The 26,549-nt window shown below is 47.8% G+C and overlaps 1 protein-coding gene across 3 annotated transcripts in view; it reads right to left on the reverse strand.

Annotated features, from left to right (window-relative positions):
• ANKS6 (ankyrin repeat and sterile alpha motif domain containing 6) overlaps window positions 1-26,549 on the reverse strand; it is a 53,922-nt gene that overhangs the window by 22,286 nt on the left and 5,087 nt on the right. For 2 of the 3 annotated variants that reach the window (XM_086416053.1, XM_086416054.1), the window contains exons 2-11: window positions 24,264-24,754; window positions 19,494-19,538; window positions 18,614-18,818; window positions 17,745-17,851; window positions 15,974-16,122; window positions 14,471-14,669; window positions 13,621-13,670; window positions 10,527-10,730; window positions 9,335-9,488; window positions 6,294-6,463 (exon numbers count right to left, since the gene is read on the reverse strand). In XM_086416053.1, coding sequence (XP_086272179.1) covers window positions 6,294-6,463; window positions 9,335-9,488; window positions 10,527-10,730; window positions 13,621-13,670; window positions 14,471-14,669; window positions 15,974-16,122; window positions 17,745-17,851; window positions 18,614-18,818; window positions 19,494-19,538; window positions 24,264-24,754 — 1,774 coding nt within the window. The remainder of the gene's footprint in view (window positions 1-6,293; window positions 6,464-9,334; window positions 9,489-10,526; window positions 10,731-13,620; window positions 13,671-14,470; window positions 14,670-15,973; window positions 16,123-17,744; window positions 17,852-18,613; window positions 18,819-19,493; window positions 19,539-24,263; window positions 24,755-26,549) is intronic. The other variant, XR_015169953.1, reaches the window with a different exon arrangement.

The raw sequence follows: 26,549 nt of genomic DNA on the forward strand, positions 1-26,549 counted from the left end.
GCTGTCCCTTTCTAGTTAACTCTTCCCCCACTCCAATCCATGGAAATAACTGCTCTGTTTTCCATTCCTATAATTTTGCATTTCGAAGAAACTGTCATACACATGGAATCGAATAACATGTACACTTTTTTATCCGGCTCAGCATAACACTTCTAAGGTTCATTTAAGTTACTGCATGTGTCAGTGGTGTATGCTTTTCCATTGCTGAGTAGTATTCCATTGTATGGGCTTCCGGGTGGTGCTAGTGGTACAGAACTTGCCTGCCAGTGCAGCAGATGTAAGAGACATGGGTTCAATTCCTGGGTGGGGAAGATTCCATGGAGGCAGGTATGGCAGCCCACTCCAGTATTCTCACCTGGAGAATCCCATGGACAAAGGAGCCTGGTAGGCTACAGTCTATAGAGTCACACGGAGTTGGACATGACTGAAGCAACTTAGCACGCATGCACATATTCCACTGCATGGGTATTACCACAGTTGGTTTATGTGTTTACCTGTTACAGGATGTTTCTAGCTTAGGGTATTTATGAAAAACTGCTGTAAACATTCACAAACTGACTTTTGTATAAATATAATTTTTTAAAAATCTATTGGGGTAAGTATCTAGGAGAGAGGTCACATACTCAATGTATATGTAGTTTTATAAGAAACTGTCAAACATTTTCAAGGTGGCTGTATCATTTCTGCATTCCCATCAGCAATGAATGAGAATTCCAGTAGTTCCACATTCTCACAGCTCTTGTAACTTAAATTTTTTTTTTAATTTTAGGCAGTCTAATAACAGGTGTAGAGTGCTATTTCATTGTGGCTTTAAGTAGTATTTCCTAAATAATGATGTTGAACATTTTATCAAATGTTTATATGCCATCTATATGTCTTCTCTGATGAACAAACTGTTCAGATATTTTGCCCATTTTTAAATTTGTTGGTTGTTTACTTACTGTTGAGTTTCGAGAGTTCTTTATTCTGGATACAAAACCATTATCAGATACATGATTTACAAATATTTTGCCTAGTGCGTGGCTTGTCTTTTCATTCTCTTAATGCTGTCTCTTGCAGGGCAAAAGATCTGAATTTTTATGAAGTCCAATTTAACATTTTTTCTTTTATGGATCATGCTCTTGGTACTATATCTGAAACTCCATGCCAAATTCAAAGTTACACAGATTTTCCCCTAGGAATTTTATAGTGTTTCATTTTATATTTCAGTCTATGATCTATTTTAAGTTAATCTCTGAATTCACTGTGAGATATATGTGGAGGTTCATTTTCTTGCATAGTCAATCGTTCCAGCACTATTCGTTGAAAAGACTACCTGTTCTTTGTTGAACTGCCTTTGCACCATGGTGAAAAAAAATTTAGTTGACTATTCTTGTTAGGTCTATTTTTAGCCTCTCTATTCTGTTCCAATGACCTATGTGTCTGTCCTTCCCTAATAACATACTGTTTTACAGTAAGTCTTAAAACTAGGTATTAATAATATGATTTTTTTTCATAATTCTTTTGCTTATACTTTCTTATTGCATCTTAAAACAAATTTCAGAATCACTTTCTAGATCTCTACAAAAAGAGCTAGCTGGGATTTTAATTTGGATTATATTGAATCTATAGATCAACTGCAAAAAAAAAAAAACTGATACCTTAACAATATTGAGCCTTCTATTGCTCATTTAAGCTTATTTATCAATGTCTTGTGGTTTTCAACCTATAGATTCTGCACATACTTTATTAGATTTATACCTAAAGATTTCACTCTCATAATACATTTTCATATAATTTCATTTTTATATAATACATTTCTAATGTACTGTAAATGATACTTTCAGTTTCAAATTTAAAAAGTCTAATTATTCTAATTGTTCATTGCTACTGTATAAAAATACAATTGACTTTTGTATACTGACCTCGTATCCTGAGACCCTGCTGAACTCACTTTTTAGTCCTAGGAGGGTTTGTGTAACTTTTTTGTACTTTCTGAGTAGACAAACATAACATCTAAAACTAGAGACAGTTTTATTTCTTCCTTTCCAATCTGTGTACCTTTAACCTGTTCCTTACCTTATCACACTAGCTATAGGATAGGTTTTGGTACAAAGTTGAGAGAGGCAACATCCTTGTTCCAGATCTTTGGTGAAAAGCACTCAGTCTATTATCATCAAGTACAATTCTAAGTACAGGTATTTCATATGAGGTCCAGGGAGTTCTTTTCAATTCTTAGTTTGCTGGAAGTTCTGATCATGAAATGGAGTCTGAATTTTGCCAGGTGCTTTTTCTGCATTTTATTCTTCAGTCTATTAACCTGGTGAATTATGCTAACGAAGTGCTCTTTTCCAGTATTTATCCTATTCAGTGTTCTCTGAACTTCCTGGACCTGAGGTTTGGCATCTGTAATTAATTGGGGGAGAAATTCTTGGCCATTAAATATATATATATTCCTTATGCCCCACCATTCTCTCTCTCTCTCTTCAGGGGTTCCAATTACCTGTATGAGAGCATTTGTTACTATCTTACAACTTTGGGGTGCTCGGCTTTTGTTTTTGCTTTGACTTCTTTACTTCATGTTTCAGTTTGGGTAATTTCTATTACCCTATCTTCAGGTTCATTGATTCCTTCCTTGGCTGTGTCAAGGAAAGAATCTTTCTACTGAGGAGACCATCAGAGGCATTCCTCATCTCTGTGTTTTTTATTTCTAACATTTCCATTTGGCTCCTATAGTTTCCATTTCTCCGATAAAATTGCTACTCATAGGAGTCTGCATGCTGTTCAGATTGTCCACTAGAGCCTTCAGCATATTAATTGTAGTTCTTTTAAACTTCCTGTTATATAATTCCAACACCTGTTTCACATCTACATCAGATTCTGATGACTGCCTTGTTTGTTGGAAGTCTGGTGTTTCTTGCCTTTTTACATGTCTTATAGTTTATGTTAAAAATTGGACATCTCATATAGGACAGTAGAGACCAAGATAAATAGTTTTCATGCCTAGAAATGGGTACACCTTTCCTTCTGCTAAGCCTTTAATGTTCCTTCTTGCTAACTACATCCCAAACAGAAGTCCCTTTCTTAGACTCGAAAAAACTTTGTCAATAATCTGTCTATATTATTAATGGATTCTTCCTTCTGCTTTTTTTGTAAAGACAGCCATTCCATAATAAAGCTTCTGACTAAGCAGGAGACAACTGGGATATCCCTACAAAACAGATTCTATTTCAGTCAAGGGCAAATAAACACAATACTCCAGGCCTATAGGCAACATTATTGGGGAGGAGGCAGGTAAATATAAGATTTGGGGTGCTCTGAAATATTTGAACTATCCCTTTCATCTCCAGTGTGGCAGATTAATCATGTCGTGGCATCATCTCCGCCCTTCCTGTACCTATACTCTTTGCTACATAACTGTGTGGTCTCCTGCAGTGGGTGTGATGACTTGCTTAAACTTCATTGGTTTTCAACTAATGCCTTTGACTGTTGCCATGAGAACATGTCCAAACTTGTGGACACGCATGGACCCACTGTTCTGATCACCCAACAGTCAAACATGTAAGAGATCCCCTCAGTCCAGAAGCACTGCCTAGCTAAGTCCAGACCAGGCTGCCCAGCCACAGATGTGCAATGTAAGAAATGCGTTGTTTTCAACCACTGTGCTTTTGGGTGGGAACAGAAAGCTGATATTCCCAGGGGGCCTTTGGGCTTTCTGAGATCTGGGAAGTGAAGCACACTCCGGCCCCACCCCATCTCCACTCTGTATCTGCTAAGGCACACTTCACGTCAGAAGTCATGCCTTAGAAATATTCTACCACTGCAGTGTGCTTGGTTTAAGCAAAGTGCAAAACCCAGAATCATCAGGCTCATATTTTGAATACTAATTTCTAATTCTCCCTTAGCGAGTCTTTGAAAAGCACTTTATGTCTCCATTTTGCTGCTAGAGCCTTTGACAGAAAGCCCACTCCTGTGTCCTTTGATTTAGGGCAGTGATTTCTAAGAACTTGGGCTGGGCTGGCTGCAACACTCTCAGAAGAGAAAAACAGATTCCTCAGACCCTACCCTGAGAGTCTCATTTAGTTAAGCTGTGTGGAACCCAGAAATCTGAGTTTTTAAGTAGCTCCCCAAGTTTACAGCATATTCTTATGCTAGAAATATCGGGTGATCATTGAACTGGATTGTTTCTCCAGTTTTCTGTTGCCTGAATGCATCTTCTGACACAATTCCCTTTCATCAGAACACACTTGTACATACCTTAAATATGACAGGTGCGTCCAGGTGATGCAATGGTTAATATAATTTATAACTTAGATGCCTCCCTATTTCCAACACCAGTGAGAGGAAGCTAACAATACATAACACATCTAATAAGACCATCAAAACAGAAACAGAAAATTTTACACAGAGAAGAGAAACAGAGAAGAGGAAAACTATGTGAAAATTCTAGAGTAGCAGATTTACTGTAATGAGTAGCTGAGTTTCCTAGCAGCAAAGGCAAAAAGAGAAATATGCTAATTACAGAATTTTTACTATTGGATGAAATAAAACATATTGAAATATCAATAGACATTTTGTACCTAGCGCTGAATTCTAAAAGGAACTTAATTTCATAAATCCTAGTACACAAGTAATTTTGAACATAATAGAAAATATGCTAACATATACAGAGATTTTTTTTTTTTTGGAGCTACACTGTACAGAAAATAATTATATAAGACCAATTGCATAAGGGACTTTGAATAACAAAGAAAGCTGTATAACTAACAACGGTTGGACAGAAAACAAAGACTATTTCTCATATATCCATTACGATATTAATCTCTGAAAGCACTTCTGGGCAAAGGTCCAAGGCTGAGGCCTTCAGATGATCTAACTTTTCCCGGGGAGAAAGTTAAGACATCTAGAAAATAAAATGAAAAGTGGGGTTGTGCCTTCTGAGAGGACTTGGGGTCCTCTCAGAAGAGGGAATGGGCTATGACACCCCTATGGAGAATCCAGGGAGCCACCTATTAAAGGAGCCAGTTCATGTTCATGACTAGGACCCACACTCTGGGGCTTACTCCATTAATCAACCCAGGTGGAGGGACTAAGGAGGTGGAGGGGGCAGATTCTGAAGATACTGGAAGACCCCCACTCCCTGAGGCATGTGGGGTTTCTCATCCATTGCAACCCCACAGGTGCTAACAATGTGGTGACTACTCTGTGCTTGCACACTAACTGCTCTGTGCTTGGATGCTAAGTTGCTTCAGCCGTGTCTGACTCTTTGCAACCCGATGGACTGTAGCCCATCAGGCTCCTCGGTCCATAGAACTCTCCAGGCAAGAATACTGGAGTGGGTTGTCACACCCTCTTCCAGGGGATCTTCCCAACCCAGGGATCGAACCCACGTCTCTTATGTCTTCTGCATTGGCAGGTGGGTTCTTTACCCCTAGGGCCACCTAAGAAGCCCGGTAACTGCTCTGGGGCTCATTAATGGAGGCAGATGAGTCCTCAGCTCTGTCCTGCTCACCATCCTTCCTATAGCTCCTTTCCTATGCCACACATTCACCTCTGGAGCCCTGCACGTGCCATCACCTCACCCTGGGACAGTCTCAACCCATCCCACCCTTGACCCTTTCACCTTGCCCTTCAGATCTCCATTGCGATGTCAGTGGTGCCCTCAAGAATCAGCAAGGACACATGCCCCATAGCACCCTCCCTTCTCCATAAGACACACTGCTGTGTCTGTAGTGACACCAAGAGAACAGTCACCAACCCCTTCATTCACTGCTGGATCCTCACTGCTGGAAGTGAGCTAAGAGCAGATACTCCAAAGATGTCACTAGTGGAAGGATAAGGTAGGAGGGTGATTACTGCTACAACTGTCAACAGTAACCCCCGACACTTACACAGGTGTACCAGGTACCAGCCCCATTCTAAATGCTAAAATGTGAGGCTGAGATTAGAACCCAGGCAGTTGCTCCTGAAACCACTAGGAACCCTTTTGTTCTAAATCAACAAACAAAAACGTGTTGTGTGAGACTGGATGACCAGCACAGGGCTGTGAACCTGGTGCTCACCCCAGCAGCACCCCATACCTCTGCACCCGTCCCACCTGGAGGTATCTTGGGGGAGGTGAACACGCGTGCACACGACACCAACGGCATGGGGCGTGATCTTGGAAACCACACTTCTTGGAAAGCCCAAGGGCAGCCGGATGGAAGGTTTAGTCTGTCCCATGACAGCGGCACTGCCTGCACTCCCCAGGGTGTCAACGGTGCTAGGACAGGATCTACAAGCATCAGAGGAGGAGACGGAAACAGAACAAGCACCTTGCCACCAGGAACACTGCTGCCTGCCGGGGAGACCGGGAGTTCAGACGGGCTGGAGCTGGGCGCTGGCCCAACAGGACTTGACCGATGGCTGGGCTTCTGCTCAGATAATCCAGCTGCTTTTTTCCTCTGGGCAGCGATCTGGGAGAGGACACTGTCTATGCTGCCACCTGAGGAAAGAGGAATAGGAATGACTGCCAAGGTCCAAAGCACTGCATCGTGGGCAGTGGGTGTCAGGGGCTGACCCAGCTGAGCCGAAACCACATCGCTCAGACCATCCTCTGGCTCTGGGTCAGGGCTGACCACAGGACTGCGTATGACAACTGGCAGGTGGACAGGCCACCGAGGCTCCAGTTTCTGCTCACTTTCCACCACACCATGGCCAACTCAGCCTTCAGCAGGCCAGACACCAGGCCAGCCCTGGGTTACCACAGCAGCCCCTCCCAGTGCCCTCTAACAGCCACACACATTGCCCCACCAGGGCTCCTCCAACACCATCCAACATCCTCCCCAGCTCCGCATTCTGAACCTCACATCCCCAGCTACTCCCACAGCTGTGTCAATAGCCTTCTCACTCCATAACATTCAGGGGCTCGGCTTCCTTGCTTGACTCATGATTGCCACGTTCCCTCTCCCTGTTTCTCCAAATCTATCAGCAACCTTGAATTATGATGAAGGGAAAAGGGAAAATGATAATATCCAGGGCTAGGGAGGGCATCAGAGGGGGAACACTGATAACTACGATTTACAGGGCACTGACCAGGTGTCAGGCACTGCTGGAAATATTTTACATGTATAAACAGGGCCGTTCTGGAAGGCAAAATGGAAAGCTTCAAAAACAGGCAAACCCATTGACCCTGCCACCCTGATTCAAAGGCACTTACATTAAGCAAATCACTAAGCAAGTGTGTAAGCCCAGTGCTCTGAAGCCATTACTTAGAGTGGGATCTACAGGAGCAAAAATCTGGAACAGCCTCAGTGTTCAACAAGAGGGAACTGGTTAATTAAAATTGTGACACCTCACATGAGTGGAAGGCTGTTTGGTTATTTAAAAGATGCTGTCCACAGGGAACTCTGTTCAATGTTATGTGGCAGCCTGGATGGGAAGGGAGTTTGGGAGAGAATGGATATATGCATGTGTATGGCTGAGTCCCTTTCAGGCTGTCCACCTGAACATATCACAACATTGTTAACTGGCTATGTGCTAAGTCACTTCAGTTGTGTCCAACTCTTTGCAACCCTATGGACTGTAGCCCACCAGGCTCTTCTGTCCATGGGATTCTCCAAGCAAGATTACTGGAGTGGGTTGTCATGCCCTCCTTCAGTGCTGCTGCTGCTGCTGCTAAGTCGCTTCAGTCGTGTCCGACTCTGTGCGATCCCATAGACGGCAGCCCACCAGGCTCCCCTGTCCCTGGGATTCTCCAGGCAAGAACACTGGAGTTGCCATTTCCTTCTCCAGTGCGTGAAAGTGAAAAGTGAAAGTGAAGTCACTCAGTTGTGTCCAACTCTTAGCGACCCCATGGACTGGCAGCCCACCAGGCTCCTCCATCCATGGGATTTTCCAGGCAAGAGTGCTGGAATGGGGTGCCATTGCCTTCAGTGCTACTTCAATATAAAATAAAAAGTTTAGAAAATGAAAGAATCTGTAGATACACGTGCATTGGCATAAAAAGGTGGTTACAACATGGAAACAGGCACAGAGAGGGAAAAGGTTGCAAAGCAGAGTATACTCAGAAGTCAGCCTGCCTGCGCGTGGGCCTGGCTCTGCTGTTTCACTGCTGTGTGACTCTGGCTGAGTTAATTGAACTCCCCTGAGCCCCAGTTCCCCGTTCTGGACTCTGGGGAGGCTACCTCACAGGTTGTTGGAAGACTGAAGGAGATAATCCACTTAAAGGGCACTGTGCCTGGCACACACTAAGTGCTCAAAAACTTATTCTTCTTTCAGAAAGAAGCGAAATGTACCTTGCAAGATATACATCAAAATGTTAACAATGATTCCTAGTGGGTGATATTATACTTTTTTTTGCCTTTTGCTTTAGCTGGTTTTCAAGCTTTCCCACAAGAAGCATGCATTACATTCCTATGATGGCATAAAGCATGGTGCCTTCCTGCAAAGCTCGCTTTACTTAATCCTGGATGCCCTAGGAGAAGACTAGAAAGTATCCTGTAACCAGCCACATTACCTTTTTCCATATTCTGTTTTGTTTGGTTTTTTTACAGCATTTACTATTCTCAGATTAAAAAAAAAAAAAAATTGCCAGGCAAGAATACTGGAGCAGGATGCCATTTCCTTCTTCAAGGGATCTTTCCGGATCAGGGATTGAACCCACGTCTCTTGCATCCTCTGCATTGGCAGGTGGGTTCTTTACCACTAGCATCACCTCGAAAACCCCTACTTAAACATCTATTCAAAATTATCTGTTTGCACCAGAATACAACTTCCTACAAAACTGACTTTGAATTTTTTATTGCTACGTGTTCTATCACCTAGACTTTGGCTTATATCTAATAAGTGGCCAGTAATATTTTCTGAAAGAATATGGTAAATAAATGTAATGATTGAAAACAAGTAAACTTAAAGAGAAGGAAAGTATGCCATAAGCCCAAAATAACGGTAGGGCAAACGGCTTTGAGTTTTAATTGTCACCTCCTTGCTGTGTACTCCTGGGCAAATCCATTAACCACTCTGAGCTTCAGTTCCTTCATTTGTTCATTGAAGAATCAGGATGAGAAGATACGTAAGGTTTAACCTTCAAGGATTTTAAACACCACAAAAACACTATTCATTTCTCTTAGTTTCTTGCAAAATTTTCTAACAAAATAGACCATTACAGACTATCTCTTCCCTTACCACTCCCCACTTTCTTGCCCTAAGAAACTGCATAAAACAGACTCGGATTGTGAATTCACTGAAAAATCCTTTAGGCACATCAAGGAGAAAGACAGTGCGCATGCAGTGGTCTCAAGGACTGTCTGCAGTTCACACCCTCAACCCTAAGTGATCTTCCTGTGTTCCTGGAGTGGGCTGCCTGGGTACCCACCTGAGCGGTTATGCAGCTCCCCACCATGCCTGCTCATGCCTCCTCCCCCACTGGAGCCACCAGAGGAATGAGGTGAGTGGTTGAAGTTTCCAGAATTGGCGGGGGAGGCTGGGCTTCTGGAGAGAGATGGAAATTTAACTGGCCTGACGAGAGTCTGCAAGAATAAGGCAGATATGGCAGTTAGGGTGTGCTGTTCATTCCATCTGACACACAGGTCATGATGGGGAGGGCCCTGGAGTTCAGCTGGCCCATCCTAGCCGATCCTTGCTCAGTCTGCGAGGAGGCCCCCAAGGGATGGGAGTGCACATCTACCTGCTGACAACTCGACCAACCACTAGCTCAGGCTAAGCACCTGTGACACCACTTCCCACAGGTCACCCACCTCCTCCCATGTGGTGGACTTAACATAAACTCACTCTGTCTCTTTTAAACACTTCCAGGCACCAGGGCCTTGGTCTCCAACTAGTGATTTGGCATTACAACAGTCCAGGAAGGCAATAGCAAGCACCAGGGTGTCAGACAGAGACGGGGGCTCTGAGTGGCTCCTGTCACTCAACACAAAGCAGCAGGGTCAGGGTCTAAGTCCCTGAATCTCCATTGTCTACAGTCTGCTCGTGTGGGTATCAGCTCCCACATTGAGAGGGACCGCCTCAGTGCATCACAGCAACACACTGAGGGCCAGCAGGTCAGAAACCACCATGGTCAGAAGGACAGAAGTCACACTCTGGTTGCAAGAAAACTCTAGGAGCACACAGAGCGGTCTCCAGTGTTTGAGTCTGGTCCTGAACCTGTGCAATAATGTGGTGTGGAGCCTGATTAAAGCCAAGAACCTGATTTTGGGTCCCAGCATCCTCAACCCCACGTGGCTCGGTGACCTTCAGCAACTACCTCCGTTCTCTGGGTTGTTGGTTCATCTATTAAAGGGAACATTGGGTTAGATCAGGTCTTCAACCTATGTTCCTCAGAGGTCCAGGATTCCAGGGACAGGGGCTTCCACTTTCGTTCACTCTAATCTGCTTACATATTTAATTCCTTTGTAGGGTTTCATTAGACAAAGGAGTATCACTCACTTAAAATAAAAAGCTACAGCCCCCCTAGATCAGAAGGGATCTGAGGTCCCTCTGCCTGCAATCCATCACGACATCAGAGAGTAGTAGATGAAACGTCGAAGTGTGTGAACTGGACAACTTACACTGTCCGTGCTCCCTCCACCCGTGGGGTGGCCTCTGCCGGCTCTCTGAGGCAGCACAGTCTTCATGGGGTCTGCCTTCCCGTTGTGACATGTCCGGGACCGATCCGAGCTCCACAGCTCAAAGCTGGAAGGGGGCAAGAAAGGGGGGATGACTGCCTTCAGCTTGTCGCTCGGGAGTCTGGTGAAGGGGGCTCCATTTCGAAGCTGAAAAAGACAGGCTGTGGGTTAGGCAAGCCCCAGGAGGGCTCCTAGCTCTGGGAAGAAGACTCCAGGTCTCCCCTGCTTCTCAGAGAATGGCAGCACCCCCGAATCCCATCCCCCACCACAGCCAAGCCAGAAACCCACGTGATGTTCTCAGCTCTCCTCCCAGCAAGTGAGTGATACCCTCGTCTGCTCTGCTCCACAACCCCAGGTTCTCTTGGGTCTGTGCACAGCAACAAGACTAGCACAGGGGGAGAGGCTGCAGAGAGCCATGGGGGAGTCTAGAAGTGCTGGGTGTGCTGTGCTGGGAGAGGGCCCTGCAGACCAAGGGAATGGAATGCAGGAAGGACTGGAGACAAGAGGAGCAAGACCAGTGTGCAGAACAGCAAGGAGGCTGGTGTGGCTAGAGCCGGGGTTCCAGGAGGCGGGGATGAGGGCACTGGCAGGCCCAGGCTGGCTCTCTGCAAGCCCAGCAGACACCCCCATCCCCCATCCCACCACCTCCTTCCTGCTCTAGCCACACCTCCCACTGCTGACATTTTTAACTGCAATTTTATTTTAAGTTTTGAAAATGCGATTTGGGGTCAGTATAAAATCCACACCATGATAACTGGTGGATCATCAAGGAAAAGCTTTCACGTGGTCCACAGTAACTTTAATTAATAAAAGAGAGTGAACTTGGTGCCAGATGGTTCTTTGCAGGGAAGGGCATCCCACAGCTAAACCTGCCTCGGGAGCCAGGCAGGCGGGCATCTCCGCAAGGATGGCTGCAAACGCCTACTCAGCAGAGCACCCTGGCCATCCTCCATCTGCCACCAGGCAGGTGGGCACACCGCCGCCCTCTACAGGGCATAAGGAGGTGGGACAGGAGAGCAACAAGATGGGAAGTGGGGAGCCTCCTGGGTTCCCATCAAGGCACTGTCCTTCTTTTCTGAGAGTCCGTGAATAAGGGCTGACCCCTCTGGACCTCAACAACTTCATCGGCATAAGGATAATTCATCAGAGCTGTGAAAACAAAAACTAGGAACCCCAAAGTCCAGCAGGTCAATCTTGGATAAAGAGATGATGGAATGTTACATCATTTAATCATTGGATGCATTGGGGCCAAAGAGTGTTTCTGACACAGAAAAGATGGTCATGACAAACTGTTAATACAGCAGGTTCAGCACAATGGGGGAAGATAACAGTGCATCACCGGCTCAATGGACATGAACTTGGGCAAACTCCGGGAGACAGTGATAGGGAGGTCTGGCGTGCCACAGTCCATGAGGTCAGAGTCGGACATGACTTAGAGACTGAACAACAATAAAAGTGCCTGACCTGGCATGGTTTTTTGGGATATAGGTGAGTGAATATATGCAAACTGCAACAAATACTTAATAAGCATTTGGCTGGTACATATTTAGTGCTGTGCTAAGTATTTGTTTATTATATATAGCATGATATCATATTCACAGATACAAAAAAATGACTAGGAAAAATACTCAAAAGATATATGCCACAAAATGTCAATCATGATTATATCTGGATGTGTGACCAAGGGCAATTTTTTCTTTATACTTTACTGCATCTTCCAAAAATTCAATAAGATCATTTCTGTCTACATACTGAAAGCAATTATTGCTATTTAATAACATTATCCAATGTTGTAAGTCCCACGGTCAGTGTGCAGATACCAATTTATACCTATCTCACAGCAGGGCAGAGCAGACAGACCCCATCAGGGCCCCAGAGATCCTGGGGTAGCTTAGTTCTTTGGGGGCACCTCTGCTTCCTTCTTCTCTCCAACACTGCCCTCTCCTGGCCAGCCTCCAGATTAGGGCCTCAGAGTTAAAGGGACTCGAGCCCAACTCCAACCAGGAGACTCTCATTTCAGAGAAGAGAAATGAAGCCCAGAGAAGTGAGGTAACACATCCAAGGTCACACAGCAGATAAATAAGAGTTCACTCTGGGTCAGACGTTATGTTAAGATCTTCCTGGAGATTATACTTAAAAACCACAACCATGAGGGATAGCATCTCCTACGGAAGAGAAGGCTAGCTATTGCCTAATATCCATCCTCCATATCTCCTTCACAGACATGCCTGATAGATAAGCACATGACCAACTTGGAACAAAGACTTCTATGCAGTGTGAATGGGCCATGTGACTAAATTCTGGCCCATTTTATGTTCGCAAAAAATGATGTGTGAATTTCCAGGAAACTTCTTTACAGACACCTGGCCTGTGCCCATGGTCACCTCTTCTCCAGTCATCTTTGCTGTCAGCTGGAATGAAGCAGTAACGGATGGAGCTCTGGCAGCCATCTCAGACCAAGAGGTAACCTTGGTAGTAGAAGCCATGCCAGGGAGACCAACAGGTAAAAGGAACCCAGATCTCTAATTCTATGGATCAATGAACCAGTCTTGAACTTCACTTACTTTAAATATCCTGTCAAATTTATGCCAATCATTCGGGGATTTTGTTACTCACAGCTGAACCTAAAACTGATACATTTCTAATTTATAGATGAAGACACTGCGGCCTCTCTGAAGCTGGAAATATACTCTCTTCTTTGACTCCTGTCTCCTTGGCTCTCCATAAAATGGTAAGTCCAATGTCACCATCAGTTCCTCCCCTGACACGGCCCCTGTACTCAGTGCTACCTCCCTGATAACATGATCAGGGCTTAGCCCTGGCTGCTAAGTACCAGCACAGCCCTACCCAGAATTTAGGGCTGGCATCTATTCTGATTCCTTGGTGCCAGAGATATACCCATTGCTAAACATTTTGACATCGACCCCATCTGTAACCACCACAAAGAAAGACAAATGTGACCACATCCCTCCTTATAAGCCAATCCACTAACGATTGGAAGAGATCTGAAATGCTTTTAGAAAAGCCCCACACTCACCATGGTTGTCAACAACACATCTTCCTTTTCTCCTCTTGTGCTCCCAGTACCTGAGAAACAAATGGAAGTTTCCTGAAATGACCCCCTCCCCCAACCACAACGAATTCACAGCATGAGGACAGGTGACCAGGTCAGCCTTCATCCTGGAAAACCAACTCTCTTGAGTGATTAAATATTTAATAATAATTGGTATTCAATACTTGAAGAGAAAAGAAGCATTTAAAAGCTATCTTAGAGTGTGTTTGCAGCTTTTCCATAAACCATTGTCATGCTGGGTCAGACAGTGGTATGTCGAGCTCAATAGTCTGTCTCAAACAATGGTACCCAAGGAACTAGTCCGGGTATGGAGAGTCGGACTGTTAGAACGGATCTGACCTAATCAGTTTTCCAGTGTGGGAATCTTCTTCAGTGCCCTGGCAAAGTCATCCAAGCTGTTGACTATCTCCAGTGGTGGGGAGTTCACTATCCCCACTCCAACCCTAGTAACTCATTCTACTTCAAAACACTGCTGGTGGGTGCAGACCAATCACATTTGGCAAGAAGGAAAATCTCCTATCAAAGGCTAGGGAGAGACAGTGACTGGCCAAAGGTTTCTCAACAGGGCATGCAGGACAGGAAGCCGGGATTTGCTGCCAGCCTCCCCATTCTACCCTTAGCAGTCAGTCCCTTTGATGAACTTCTGTCCCTTAAGTCTTCACCAAACTGGCCATTCTGCGCCAGTGTCACATCCCAACATCATCATCTCTCTGCCATCAGCCCAGGAGTGGGGATGAAGGGCAGAGGAAGAGGGCAAAGAGGTTCAGGCTTTGACCATTCTGGAAATCCTACCACACATGCAACTTTTTCTTACCATTGTCTTTGGTCATGGGGGCCACATCAGGGAGCCCAGAGCGGCTGGTCTTGTCCAGGGGTGCCGCCCTCATTGTGGAGTCCAGTGCTGGCTCTGGCTCATCACAGAAAGGCAATGGCTGGTTGCTGGACAGCCCACGCGGCAGTGTTTGCATCAGTTTAAGCTTCCGGAACCGATTAGACATTCGGTTCCACCAGGACTGCCAAGGGAATGCAGAGCAGAGGTCAAGCCCCAACAATACCGAGCCCAGGGAGAGCAACCACCCTCCACACGTGCCCCACCTCCCCTCTCCTGGGCCCACTGAAGGCATTACCCATCAACCACAGTACCCTTAGTTCTCTCCAAATCCTTCCTGACCCAGCCTGCAGAGGGCCTTTCCAATAGTCTGGAGGTGGCAGGGAACCCAATTTGCTAACACCCTACATCAATCTCCTCATTACACAGTCTGAGACACAGAGACCCAGCCATGTCGACTTGCTGGACGTCTTAGAGTCCAAGAGGGATGGACAGATGGACACAGAGGCAACACCAAACACCTTAACATCTCAAGCTACATAACCTCCTTCCCCCTATTCCAGTAACAATGTGAGAGCTATCAGGTTGTCCACTCCAAGGCCTGGGCCATCTGCTCCTGCAGCTGATGCCTCTTCACCTAGAGAGAGGACAGGTGCCACCCCCAGGGCATCTACACAACCCCACGAGAGCTCAGAGGTTACTGGCATGGCACCAAAGGGAGGCTGCGAGGCCTTGGTCTACAGAGATGGCAGTAAGGCAAGGATGACGAGATCTATGCAAACAACACTGAGAGGAAGGATCCAGGGCCTTGGGTGAGCAACAGACATGAGAAGAATGCCAAGTCTGCAGATCTGAGAAAGTGTTGGAACCCCAGCCAGGAAAAGGGAAAAAATAATTTTGATTTTCAACAAGCAGAGCAGGGCTGGGAGGATAAGACATTCAAAGAGAAACATTCAACTTGCAGTTTAGAAATAAGCAGCTGGAGCTTGGTTTCTGGGGCTTCCAGTAGCAGCTGATGGGGGCCTGTGGACCACAGACAGGCCCTAGAATGCGCAGTCAGCAAATACTGTCCACACTGAAGCACAGGCCACAGACAGATGGCCAGGGAGGAGAGGTGTTCGAGGCTAGCCAGCTCAGCACTACATCATGCAAAAAGTGTTAACCATTCTCTACATTTATAAATTGCATTTCTGCATCAAAATCTGGGGTTTTAGTTTCTCCTGAAAACGAAGGGAAGATGTAGCAACATGGACCCACACACTTGCAAGCAGCCACTACTGCCACTAAGTGGCTACGATCACCTCCGTTTTCCCTGGTCACCACCGTTCCTTACTGCTCACCTCCAGTTTACTTCCTGCCCCTACTGTTAACCCTACTTGTTACCCTGTCCTAAAGCAGCTCTGGGTAATGAGGAAGTGGCAAGCATCTTCCTGCTTCACCTATCCAGGCATGGCTCTCTGATGCTCTTCAAGACAGGAAAAGGCAAACCTTGAGCCCGCCTTTGTCATCAGGCAGCACCGGGACACTCCAGGGCTGTCGGACCTTCGAGTGGGGCAGAGGTGGCGGGTGGCTGGGCCGGCCTTTGTCTTTATTCACCTGCATGCAGACAGATGCCAGCAGTCGAACAAGTTCCGTGTCTATGGACACAAAAGGCAGCCTTTTACCTGCAAATATGTCTGTTGGGCCATGGGGACAGGGGTCTCAAGACGACCCCCAGCAGCCTGAGAACTCAGTCCCGCAGTGCCAGCACCTGTGTTACTCTGGGATCCAGGTGCCCGCCTCTCCACTGGCTCTTCAGAAGGGGCGCACATGGCAGCAGGGTTTAATCCACTTAAACAGAAATAAAAACCAGATGCCCTGTCCTACCAGGAGGGCAGAGGGGTGAAGTGTTTAAAAAGTAGAGGCTCTATAGCCAGATGACTGAAGTTGGAATTCTGCCTCTGTTCTTCCCAGGCTGTGTAACTGCAGGTCAATCAAGGGGTGACAGTACCCACCACATAAAGGTGTCTGAAGGACCTGAGGGAATTCCCAACATATGGTAAGTGCTTAAGAAAATTAAGTAGCATTAGTTGTTATTATTAACTCAACTAGGCTATTAAAAAAGCAACAAGCAGAATTGAGAAAAAAATACTATGAACTATGAATATGCTTTTCTCTTGACTGTTGCTTTTTTTTTTCTCTCCAGCATGTGTCTCTTTGAAAATTTCAGGCAAAAACTTCATTTGAAAACCCACTAGGAAAAAAAATCCACTGGGGTAGGTTGTTTTATTGGGAAAGGCAGGGAGGATGAATGGAGGGAAGGAAGAGACACAGTGGAAGAGATAAAGCTGTTGGAGAAAAGCCTGGGTGCGACGCAGTCCAGGGTCCCTGGCAGACTACACGCAAGGACAGAGACCACGCGACCTGCGTGGAGGGCCCACCTCTCCAGCCAGGGTCAGTTACTCCTGGGCACAAGCTCTCTGCGAGGGTAAGATGGAACCAGCATGTATCTGTGACAAGGGGGTCCCACAGGAGGGGAGGGTGAGGGGGTGGTTGTGCTGGCAGTGAGGAAGGGCACTTGGCCTGCTGCCCCCGTACTGAGAGGCAGAGGGAGCCCCTCCACTCGAGGAGGCAGAATCCTCCCCTCCCCAAGTCAGCAGGGTAGGATCCAGCTCAGGACTCAGAGGCTGTTAGGTCAGAAGAGCCTTCCAGCTTCTCCCTCTCTGGGCTAAAACTTGGGGGTCCCAAGAGAGACCCCTTACCCCCTGAGTTAGCTAACGGGAGGCCACAGGTTCCAGAGGAAGGCCTGTCAAAGTGGCAGAGGGTCCAAGGTCCTAGCAAGTGCTAGCTGGGGGTTAGTAATGTTGACAAGACCCTTGACCTGGAGCTTCCACCTACACAATAAGCCAAGGCGGTCCCTGCTTTGTCTATTCTCCTTGTCCACGGGGGCCCGTTTGCTCCTGAGTCACTCAGTTTCCAGCTGAGAGGCACAGATACCATTCCAGGATTTGTGTGGATGGCCAAGGCCTTCCTGCCTGGAGACTCCTGGAAGGCTGGAGCCAGAAGAGGCCTCAGGGACTAGCCAGTCCCAGCTGTGCCCATTCTCCCCAATGGCCTTCACTTGGGAGAAGTGAAGACTTGCCTGAGGCTCTGTGGGGAGCTCTGGGGGCTTGACAGTGGCTTCTGCCTTGAATACGCAAGTGCTTACACACAGGGGATGATCTGGATTCCCAGCCAGAAAACCCAGCAGGTTTAAAACGCTTTTCCTAAAACAACCCACCAGGATCGCTCAGCAGCATCACTAGGTCAAAGGCTGTGTACCCATTTTTTGCACGAAGAGTAACATCAGCTCCTTGGTTTAGCAGATATTTGACAATCTCTTTGTTCCTGTGGAAGAAAGAAAAAGCCTGAGTGAGACCTGCTGAAAGGGAAAATGTGGCCTTGCTCCTGGGCAACAAGAGCGGTGGCTTTAACTCCAGCAGCATCTGTGCACGTGAAAGAGGGCTCGGAAAGCTGTCTCCCAGCCCTTGTTCCCTACCCTGCAGGCAGTCATGACAGAAATCAAAGCCTGAGTGCTCCTTCCATGAATAAAATGAAAACACAAGGCTCTGCCCCCAAACCACCGGCTCCCAGGACCACACACAGACCCCATCCCTCCTGCCCCTCACTGGGACCTGATTGAAGTCCTCCGGCAGGCCAGAGTCTTTGATGTGGAAGTCTGAGGATCAAATGAGGAAGAAAATCACTTTCAGAGGACACAGGAGAGTGCTCTGATCACCTGAAGTGGGGCAAGGACGGAGCCCCTAATTTGGAATCAGATCACCACTGATCAAGTGCAAGGCTATGTGCAAATCCCTGCCCCTTGGTCAGCCTGCCCCAAGGAGGAGGCATCCAGGAAGGAAGAGGGGTGAATGGATGAGAAGGGATGCGGAAGCACCAGGTAACACTGCCGAGGCAATAGGAAATCTGGACACAAAGGGTAGGAATGCAGGACAGACCAAGCCTGCACCGTTTTGAGTGTCTCAGCATCTTCACAATGGGCAGGGTGCTTATCTGCAGCATCTCAGGACCAGCAATCCATCAGGCACCCTATTTCAGCCCAGGGCACCCTCTTAGGCTCCCTGATGAGGGGACGGGGCTGGCACTGACCCGTGGTAGGTAGCCTGCATGAGGGCTGTCCAGCCGTGGGCACTGTCCTGCTTGTCCACGTCAGCATGCCTCTCCACCAGCAGCTGCACCAGAGGCAGCTGTCCCATGACAGCTGCCAGCATCAGTGGGGTGGCCCCATCCCCGTTAACCAGGTTCACATGGTTGGGGTCTTCATCAGCAATCTCTTTGACCAGCTGAAAGTTTCCTGCCAAAGAAGCAGAAGTCCCGGTGATCCACGGGCCTGGCACTGCAGGATGATTTACCCAGTGGCTTCCCGTAACAAATGTGCTGAGCTGGCCTCTGTACTGGGTGGCTGCACCTCGCAGGGGCTATAAAGATGAGTCAGAGGTAGCCCCTACTCTCCAATCCTTCAGTCTACAAGGGATGGAGGCAAGCACGCAAATAGCTTTACTGAAAGAGAGACGCGTTATTGATATCTTAAGAGAAGAGTGATGATGAGGGGCAATGCACATGCAGAAAGAGAGCCCAGGTCTCCCTAAGAGGTGAGGATCAGGGTGGGCTTCCTGGAGGTGTAGGTCTGTTTCAGGAGAGGCAATTCTACTAAATAGTTCTTTATTACAAAGAGAGTGGAGTAGGCAGCCAGCATTTCAGAGGTAAGTAAAAGTTAGGACATAGCCACAGGGTCTAGCAGGAGAAGCAGAGGGGGCCTGAGAAAACAATCTGTAAGTTGTGTGCAAAGCACCATAACTACCAGCCTCCAGGGTCTGAACCTCCCTGGGTGAAACCAGAGTCAGGAAACAGCAAAACACCTGTGTCTTCCTCAAATACTCTGGGTGGCCTGAAAAGGACTATCAATATTAGTTTGGGAGAAACAGTACTGTATTCTTAAATATCCAAAAAGATTTTCTAAAGCGCTTACCCATTTTTAACGCGTGGAAAATATCAGGTCGCCTTTTCTCCTCATCTGGGTAAACAAAGATTTTTAAAAGTTAACCACGGAAAAGTGTAAAATAACAGAAAAGTCACAAGGGTGTAACGACCCAGCCCACCTTTAAAAATGATTTACTTTTCACAAGCAATCTAATCAGAGACCTAGGTAATGGACTAACTCCAGCAGCCCTTCTGGAAGGGTTATCGTCAGACTGTCTGAAAACGCTTCAGAGACAGACTGTGGGAGGTCATCTGGCCCGGAAAACATGAATAAGCAGACTATTTCCGGATCCCACAACTCATAAAGTAGTCTTTTTTAGGCATTCCAAATTTTGGAATGTCCTTTCTCAGATATAACAGAAAAGTATAGTCTTGGAAAAGTCTGTATTCCTATGAAGATTTTAAGAAGAAACAATGATTCTTTTATTCTAAAAAGTAAATGTACAACCATGAAGTAATTCCAGAGCAGGTTTTCATTCTAATACCTAAGACACTGGGCAGCTAAGCCCAGAGGTGGTCATGGTTGCCAATGCTAATATTTGCTTTCTTTCCCAAATAAGCAGCCATCTGAGTGATTCTGAAGGTCACCTATGACCCAAACCTGCAGATGCTCCCATCTGATATCTTCATGCTAGGCCTCGCTGCACCCACCCAATGCCAGCCCCTTCCTTATCTGTTCTCAATCACCCTCCTTGAAGCTAGAGCTAGTGGGTAACCTGCTCCCTCCTGTCACAAAGTAGCCACCCTCACGACTAGTCTTCTCGCTGGTAAGAGCCAACACAGGACTTCCTTTGACTAATACCAGAGGTCAGAGCAGCTGCAGGAGAAAACCTGTGACTCTGCGCCACATCCCTGGTCTTGATCGGCCTCCACCAGCAGCTGGAAGAAGGTGCAGAGTGGCACAAGGAGTCTGGAGCCAGGGTGTCTGGATCCACGTATTCCCAAAGAGATGTGTCTCCTTATCACTGATAATGCAGACAACATGCTAACATGGAGAGCAGGCGGTGGTTGCAGGGGTGGATAATATAGATGGGAAAACACTCCAGAAATTTTTAAGCTCTATACAAACAGCTTCCCTCTTAGCTCAGTTGGTAAATCATCTGCCTGCAATGCAGGAGACCCAGGTTCGATTCCTGGGTAGGGAAGATACCTTCGAGAAGGAAATGGCAACCCACTCCAATGTTCTTGCCTGGAGAATCCCATGGACAGAGGAGCCTGACAGGCTATATTCCACGGGACTGCAAGAGTCAGACACAACTTAGCGACTAAACCACCACCACCACACAAACAGCGATTTTTGTTATCTTTCCTAGTGACCAGCACTCACCCCAGAAAGGGCACCAGTTAACTCCAAGGCACTTATAGCAAAGTATAGGCAGGGCCATGGAACCAAGTGCCTAATTCTGCCTTTGAGATACTATAAAGAAATGATTATGAAACTTCATTAAAAAAATGTCTCATTCCTTTAAGTGTTGAAGAGTCTAATTTGCTATAGGCCACAGCCAAGACTCTTTGACAGAAAAGAATGTGTCAGCTGGGCCTAGTGTTGGTTGCTAAGCAACCATCTGGTACAAACGAATCAATGACAGTCTAGCCTGACCTCAGGAGGCTGGAGCAGCTATGCTCGATGCCAGCTGACCCTGGGCTGGTCCCTTCCTCATTCTGGGCTCCAATTATTGCATCAATATCAGAGCAACTCCAAGGACCCCTCCACAGCCCAGGGAATGATCACAGTGAGGGTGAGGAGGGTGTCACAGTGACGATCACAGCCTCAAGGGTACCCTTTCCTGCAGCTAATGTGAGGGAGAGAGCTGGGAGCCTCCAAGGCCCTGATGGCGGGGTGGGGGGGGTGGTTTCCTAGCACCTCACAAAAAGAGCTGGGGTCAAATACTATTTGTTTAATAATCTGTCATTATTAGTAACATGGCTCTTTTGAAGGCTCTTCTCTGAGAGCCTGAAAATGGAGCACTTTCTCAGCTCCTGCAACTCAGCTGAACTCCCAGCTCCTCTCGGGGGCCACCCAATGACCTGCTTGGTGGTGGCCTGCACCACCCAGTACCTCCACTGCTCCCAAATCCTCCACCTTGCCCCCGTTTTCTTCCTCACCACAGTACTTACCACCTACCTTACTATGTAACTTATTTAACATGCTTATTTCCTACTTCTTGCCTGTCTCTCCTCCAGAACCCAAGGTCCTCAAGGGCAGAGGTTGGATCTGGTTTGTTCACTGGGGCCTAGAATGGTACCTGGTACATTGGCAGTCAACAAATACTTGCAGAATACTGGAATGAACGAATGGTGAATACAAATCCACTTTGGTAGCTTCCACTCACTGCTCTCTATGTGCCAGGCTCCAGGGTATTCTGGGGTACTACCAGCATTATCTTCCTACTGCTCAAGGGACCTCACAAGGCAAGTGCATTCGTTACACCTGTTTTATGAAAGAGGACATTGGAGTCCTAGAGGGACAATGAACATGCTGAGGCCTCCCAGCCACAAAGTGAGAGCTGAGCCTCAAACGCATGTCTGCTCAACAGGGAAGTCTGCTCGTAACCATGACCTGGTCCTGTCAGTTACGACAGCAAAGGTAACAGGTGACGGCAGCTGCTGGCATCTCTCACGTGCTCTCTGGGCTGGGGTGGCCTCATTTGATTCTCACAGTGGTCCTGGGAGGCAGGGGACCTCACTTACGGAAGACAAAATGGAAACTTGGAGAATGGAGGCAACTGGTCAAGGTCTCTCAGCCAGCACAGTCACGTCCAGGTGGAGCCAGGTAGAGGGTGACCTTGGCTACGCCCACCACTGTGTCTGCACCTCCACATTTTGAGGAGAAGAGGGCATTGCTTCCCCAGAGTGCCAGGGCAGTCTGTAAGGAGGTTCGTGGGGAGCTAAGACCCCAGAAACCCGGCTGGAGGAATCTGAGGAAGGAGGAATCAGCTGCACAAGAGGCACAGCTCAGCACCCATAGGTGGGGCACACGTCCCCGACCACCCACTTCTAGGGCAGAGGCCTTGAGCAAGTCGCTTGACCCCCACCCCGAGCCTGACCTCCCTCACCTGCAACATGGATGAATGCTCCCCAAGGGGGAGGTAAGAGCCTGCCTGTCAGGCGTGGAGGCACAGCAGGGACGGGAGGAGGCAGTTCCCTTTTCCGTCTCGGCTACAATCACACCCCAAAGCCTTTAAACGAGGGCAGTGGCCTTGAGTCAAGAAAAACACCCTGGGTGAGACTGGAGCCCTAACTTCTAACTGCAACTCTGCCCGGGACCTGATGCTGAACTGCCATATTCTGGCCAGAGGGCTCACACACCAGAGGCCAGCTTGTTTTCTGCTCATGACCTCCTGGTAGTTGCCATTGAGTCCATTCTACACAAGAGACACAGGGAGGCTAAGAGAGAGTTACAAGCGTGTCCAGATCCCAGAGGCCCCACAAAGGCTAGACTGGGTGGGGTCACACCCATGCTCTTCCCACGGAACCCCCTACCTCCTAAGTGTCACACAGCTTCTAACAGCCTCTACTCCTCTGACCCTCACTGTCCCCATCCACGCAAAGGTAAGAGATCTCCTGGCTTCAGGCAGGTTTCCTTAGACTTTACTTCTTTTTCCCTTCTGTTTTGGTGTTCTCTCCATTTTTGCCATCTCTCTGTCGTTACATGGTTTTACAACATGTTTATTTCAGAGTTTTCTGACCAGACAGTGTATTTCTAATAAGCATTTCTCAAATTTGCAACATTTTTTGATTGATGGGTTTTCTTTTTTTTTTTAATGGGCCACTTGAATTTTTTTTAAGTTGAAGTGTAGTTGATTTACAATTTCATTGATGGGACTATTTGCGTATTCTCTGGATGGTATCAAACTTTGCAATACTTTCAAGTCTTTTTAGCCAATTTGTCTGCAGACCTTTTCTTTCAATTTTTACCTTTCAGCCTTAAATGCTCACATGCTGCAGCCTGGCCTTACAGCCTGGGCTACCTCAGGAATGATGCAGAAATCAGACCCATTACTGACAGAGGGCACTGCGGCTGTGCAACTCTACATTACATGCTCTGTTACACATGATGAACTAGGGGTTTTAAAACATGGTATGTTCTGTGGCAGATTTGCTAAGGAGTGCTTAGACAGCTCTTTATATGCCAGAAAGATGGCAAAAAGAAAAAAGAAACAGGATACACTAATAGATGCTGAAAAAACACAGCTCAAAAGTAGGCTGAATTTTCTGTGAATTAGTCTTTGGGGACTGGTCATTGGCAGCTGAGGTTAGGCACAGTGCCCTAAGAGCTGAGGTTGCCAAACCTGCCCCTACGCCTGTTTTTAGAATTAGAGTTTTCCTGGAACACAGCCCCACCCACCCTTGACATATCACGTAGGCTGCTTCTACTCTAGCAAAACTGAGGAGTTACAACACACTGTACGGCCCACAAAGCCTACAATATTTGTTATCTGGTCCTTCTCAGAAGAAGTTTGCTGACCACTTTCTAGAAGCGTCCCAGAACCTCCTACACCAGAATCATCTGGTTAGGAGGGAGAGGCCTTGCTGTGCAGGAGTCCAGGCTCTTCCGAGAGCTACAGATCACTCTGTGGAGGGTGGGCCAGGCACCTGCATGCCACGTCTCAAGTTCCCCTGCCCCCTGGGCTGGACTATGATTTCTGCAGGCCCTTTTGTTTGGGCAACCCTTGGCTTTTGCTATTTAAACACAAATCTGGGTCCTCTGGGAAGCCATGGTGGGATGAGGGGTAGGTTAGTGGTGGCACAGCCTGACCTGTCTTGGGCCTGACGGTGGTCAGCGGGTCCAGGTAGTCTGCAAGGTCCCTGTGCTTGCGGTCAAGTGCCACCTCGAAGGCAGTCTTCTCTAGCACACTGAGGTGGTCAGGGTTGGCCCCCTTCTCCACCAGCTGCTGAGCCATGCCAAGCTTCCCGATGAGTGCTGACAGCATCAACGGGCTCCAGCCCACAGTCCGGGCCTCATGGTTGGGGTCTGCGCCCCACTCCATCAGCAGACGCACCACAGCCTCATGTCCATGCTGGATGGCAGCCATCAGGGCCGTGATGTCCAGCAGCTCGTCCCCGCTGTCCCCCTCGCCTGAGGGTTTGTGATGGTCCACGAAGGCACCAGCTTCCAGGAGCAGCTTTACCACACCCAGGTGTCCACCCCGAGAGGCCACGGTGAGTACACTGGCCCCCAGGCGGTTCTGGGCATTGACATCAGCCCCATGATCCAAAAGAAGATGTGCCACGCTCACGTGCCCAAATCTGCCAGGGAGATGGACAATTAGTGACACAAGACACCTGATGAGGAGAAAGCTCATGTAGTCAATTATAAATTGTTAGGGCTTCCCTGGTAGCTCAGTCAATAAAGAATACTCCTGCAATGCAGGAGACCTGGGTTCTATCCCTGGATTGGAAAGATCCCCTGGAGGAGGGCATTGGCAACCCACTCTAGTATTCTTGCCTAGAGAATCCTCATGGACAGAGAAGCCTGGCAGGCTGTAATACATGGGGTCGCAAAGAGTTGGACATGACTGAGTGACTAAGCACATCGGTTGTTAAATTATTAATTATTGAACCATTAATTTTTCACGCTGTAATAGCTGCTTATAATGAAAGGCCTTCCTCTGGTGCTAGGCACACTGCTGGCTCTGTGTCTGCACCACCACAAAGGCGAGACACTGCCCTGTCTATAGTTTCCAATCCAGCTCTGCCATCCACTGCATATCCTGGACAAAGAACTTTAACTTCTTTGTGCCTTCACCTCCTCATCTCTAAAGTGGGGATATGACTGTGTCTACTAAAAGAGCTGTGGAGGATTAAATGAGTTAATATATATAAATATATAATATACATAAAGCACCTAGAACAGTGCTTGTCCAAAGGAAGCACTACATAAATGTCAGCTATTAGAATGGGAATCATTTAAACATTCTTACATCACACAATGTGCCAAGGTCACCCAGCTGGTGAGCGAAATCCACAGGGTCAGAACCCCAGTCTGTCTGAATCCTGCTGCCCCACACCTCGCTGCTTCCCGCGTGGCAGAGCTCATGCAATTCTGCTTCAGAGCTGGGTAAGCTGCCTCTCTGCCTGTGCTCACTCCCCAGGGGCAGGGCCCAAGTCTGACTCACATCTACCCTCCCCAGCCCCAAACACACATGCACAGAAAGCCCACAGAGCCCACGCCAAGAGATGTGGCATAGCTGTGGTCAGCAGAGGCGGGCTGGGGCACCTCTCCCCAGAGGCCTGATGCCCCCTGCTGGCTGGAATGTCCCTTGCTGGCGGCTGAGAATCTAGTCTGGGCCAGACCCTCTCCAGGGAAACTTGAGCAACCTCCCCTGCTGGGGAGACAGACAAGTACCCAACTCCGATACCAGGAAGAGGAAAACAGACGACTCTTCCCAGTAAAATCTCTTCCTTCTGCCACCAGAGGGCAGAAGAGTTCTGTTTTGCAGTATTTGCAAATACACTCTTTCTAGTGCACTCTCTGGGCACAGAGCTGGAAGGGCCCCCACCCCCACCCGCCCCGTCCCCCGCCCCCGCCGGCGCGCCAGGTTTTACAAGACGGTAATGTCGGCAGGAGGCCTGCATCTGTGAGGCAGCTTTTGAATGAATCCCTTGTGGCGCTCCCTCCTTTCCGGAAGCGGTTTTGTGTCTCATCTAAACCCAGGGCCTCCCTCCTCCCTGTGGAGGCAGAGCCAAGGCTGAACAATGTTCTGAACTTACAAATACCTTCTGGGCCATGAACCTTAACGGCACCGGGGTCACCCCACCTGCAGAGTGCGGAGTGGCTTGGTGAACTGGCTTCCCCAGCTGCAGGGGGGCCAGGCCTGTCCCGCCCCTTCTCCAAGAGTGGGCGGAATCTGACAAAAAGGCAGAGAGCTGTAACCCCAGCCTGTCTCCCTGCCTGTCCTTCACGATGATATTCTCCAAGCCTAAATCTCATGGCTACTGCCCCACGTCCCACTGCCCGGAAAGGACTGCCAACTTTGTCAACCTCATTTCTTCCCAACTCCCACGCTGTACTCTGGCCGTGCTAACCTGCACTGGGCAATTA

This window comes from Bos grunniens, chromosome 8, assembly GCF_055505025.1.
Source record: "Bos grunniens cultivar Pamir isolate PY7600 chromosome 8, Bosgru_T2T1.0, whole genome shotgun sequence".
Taxonomy (NCBI): Eukaryota; Metazoa; Chordata; class Mammalia; order Artiodactyla; family Bovidae; genus Bos; species Bos grunniens.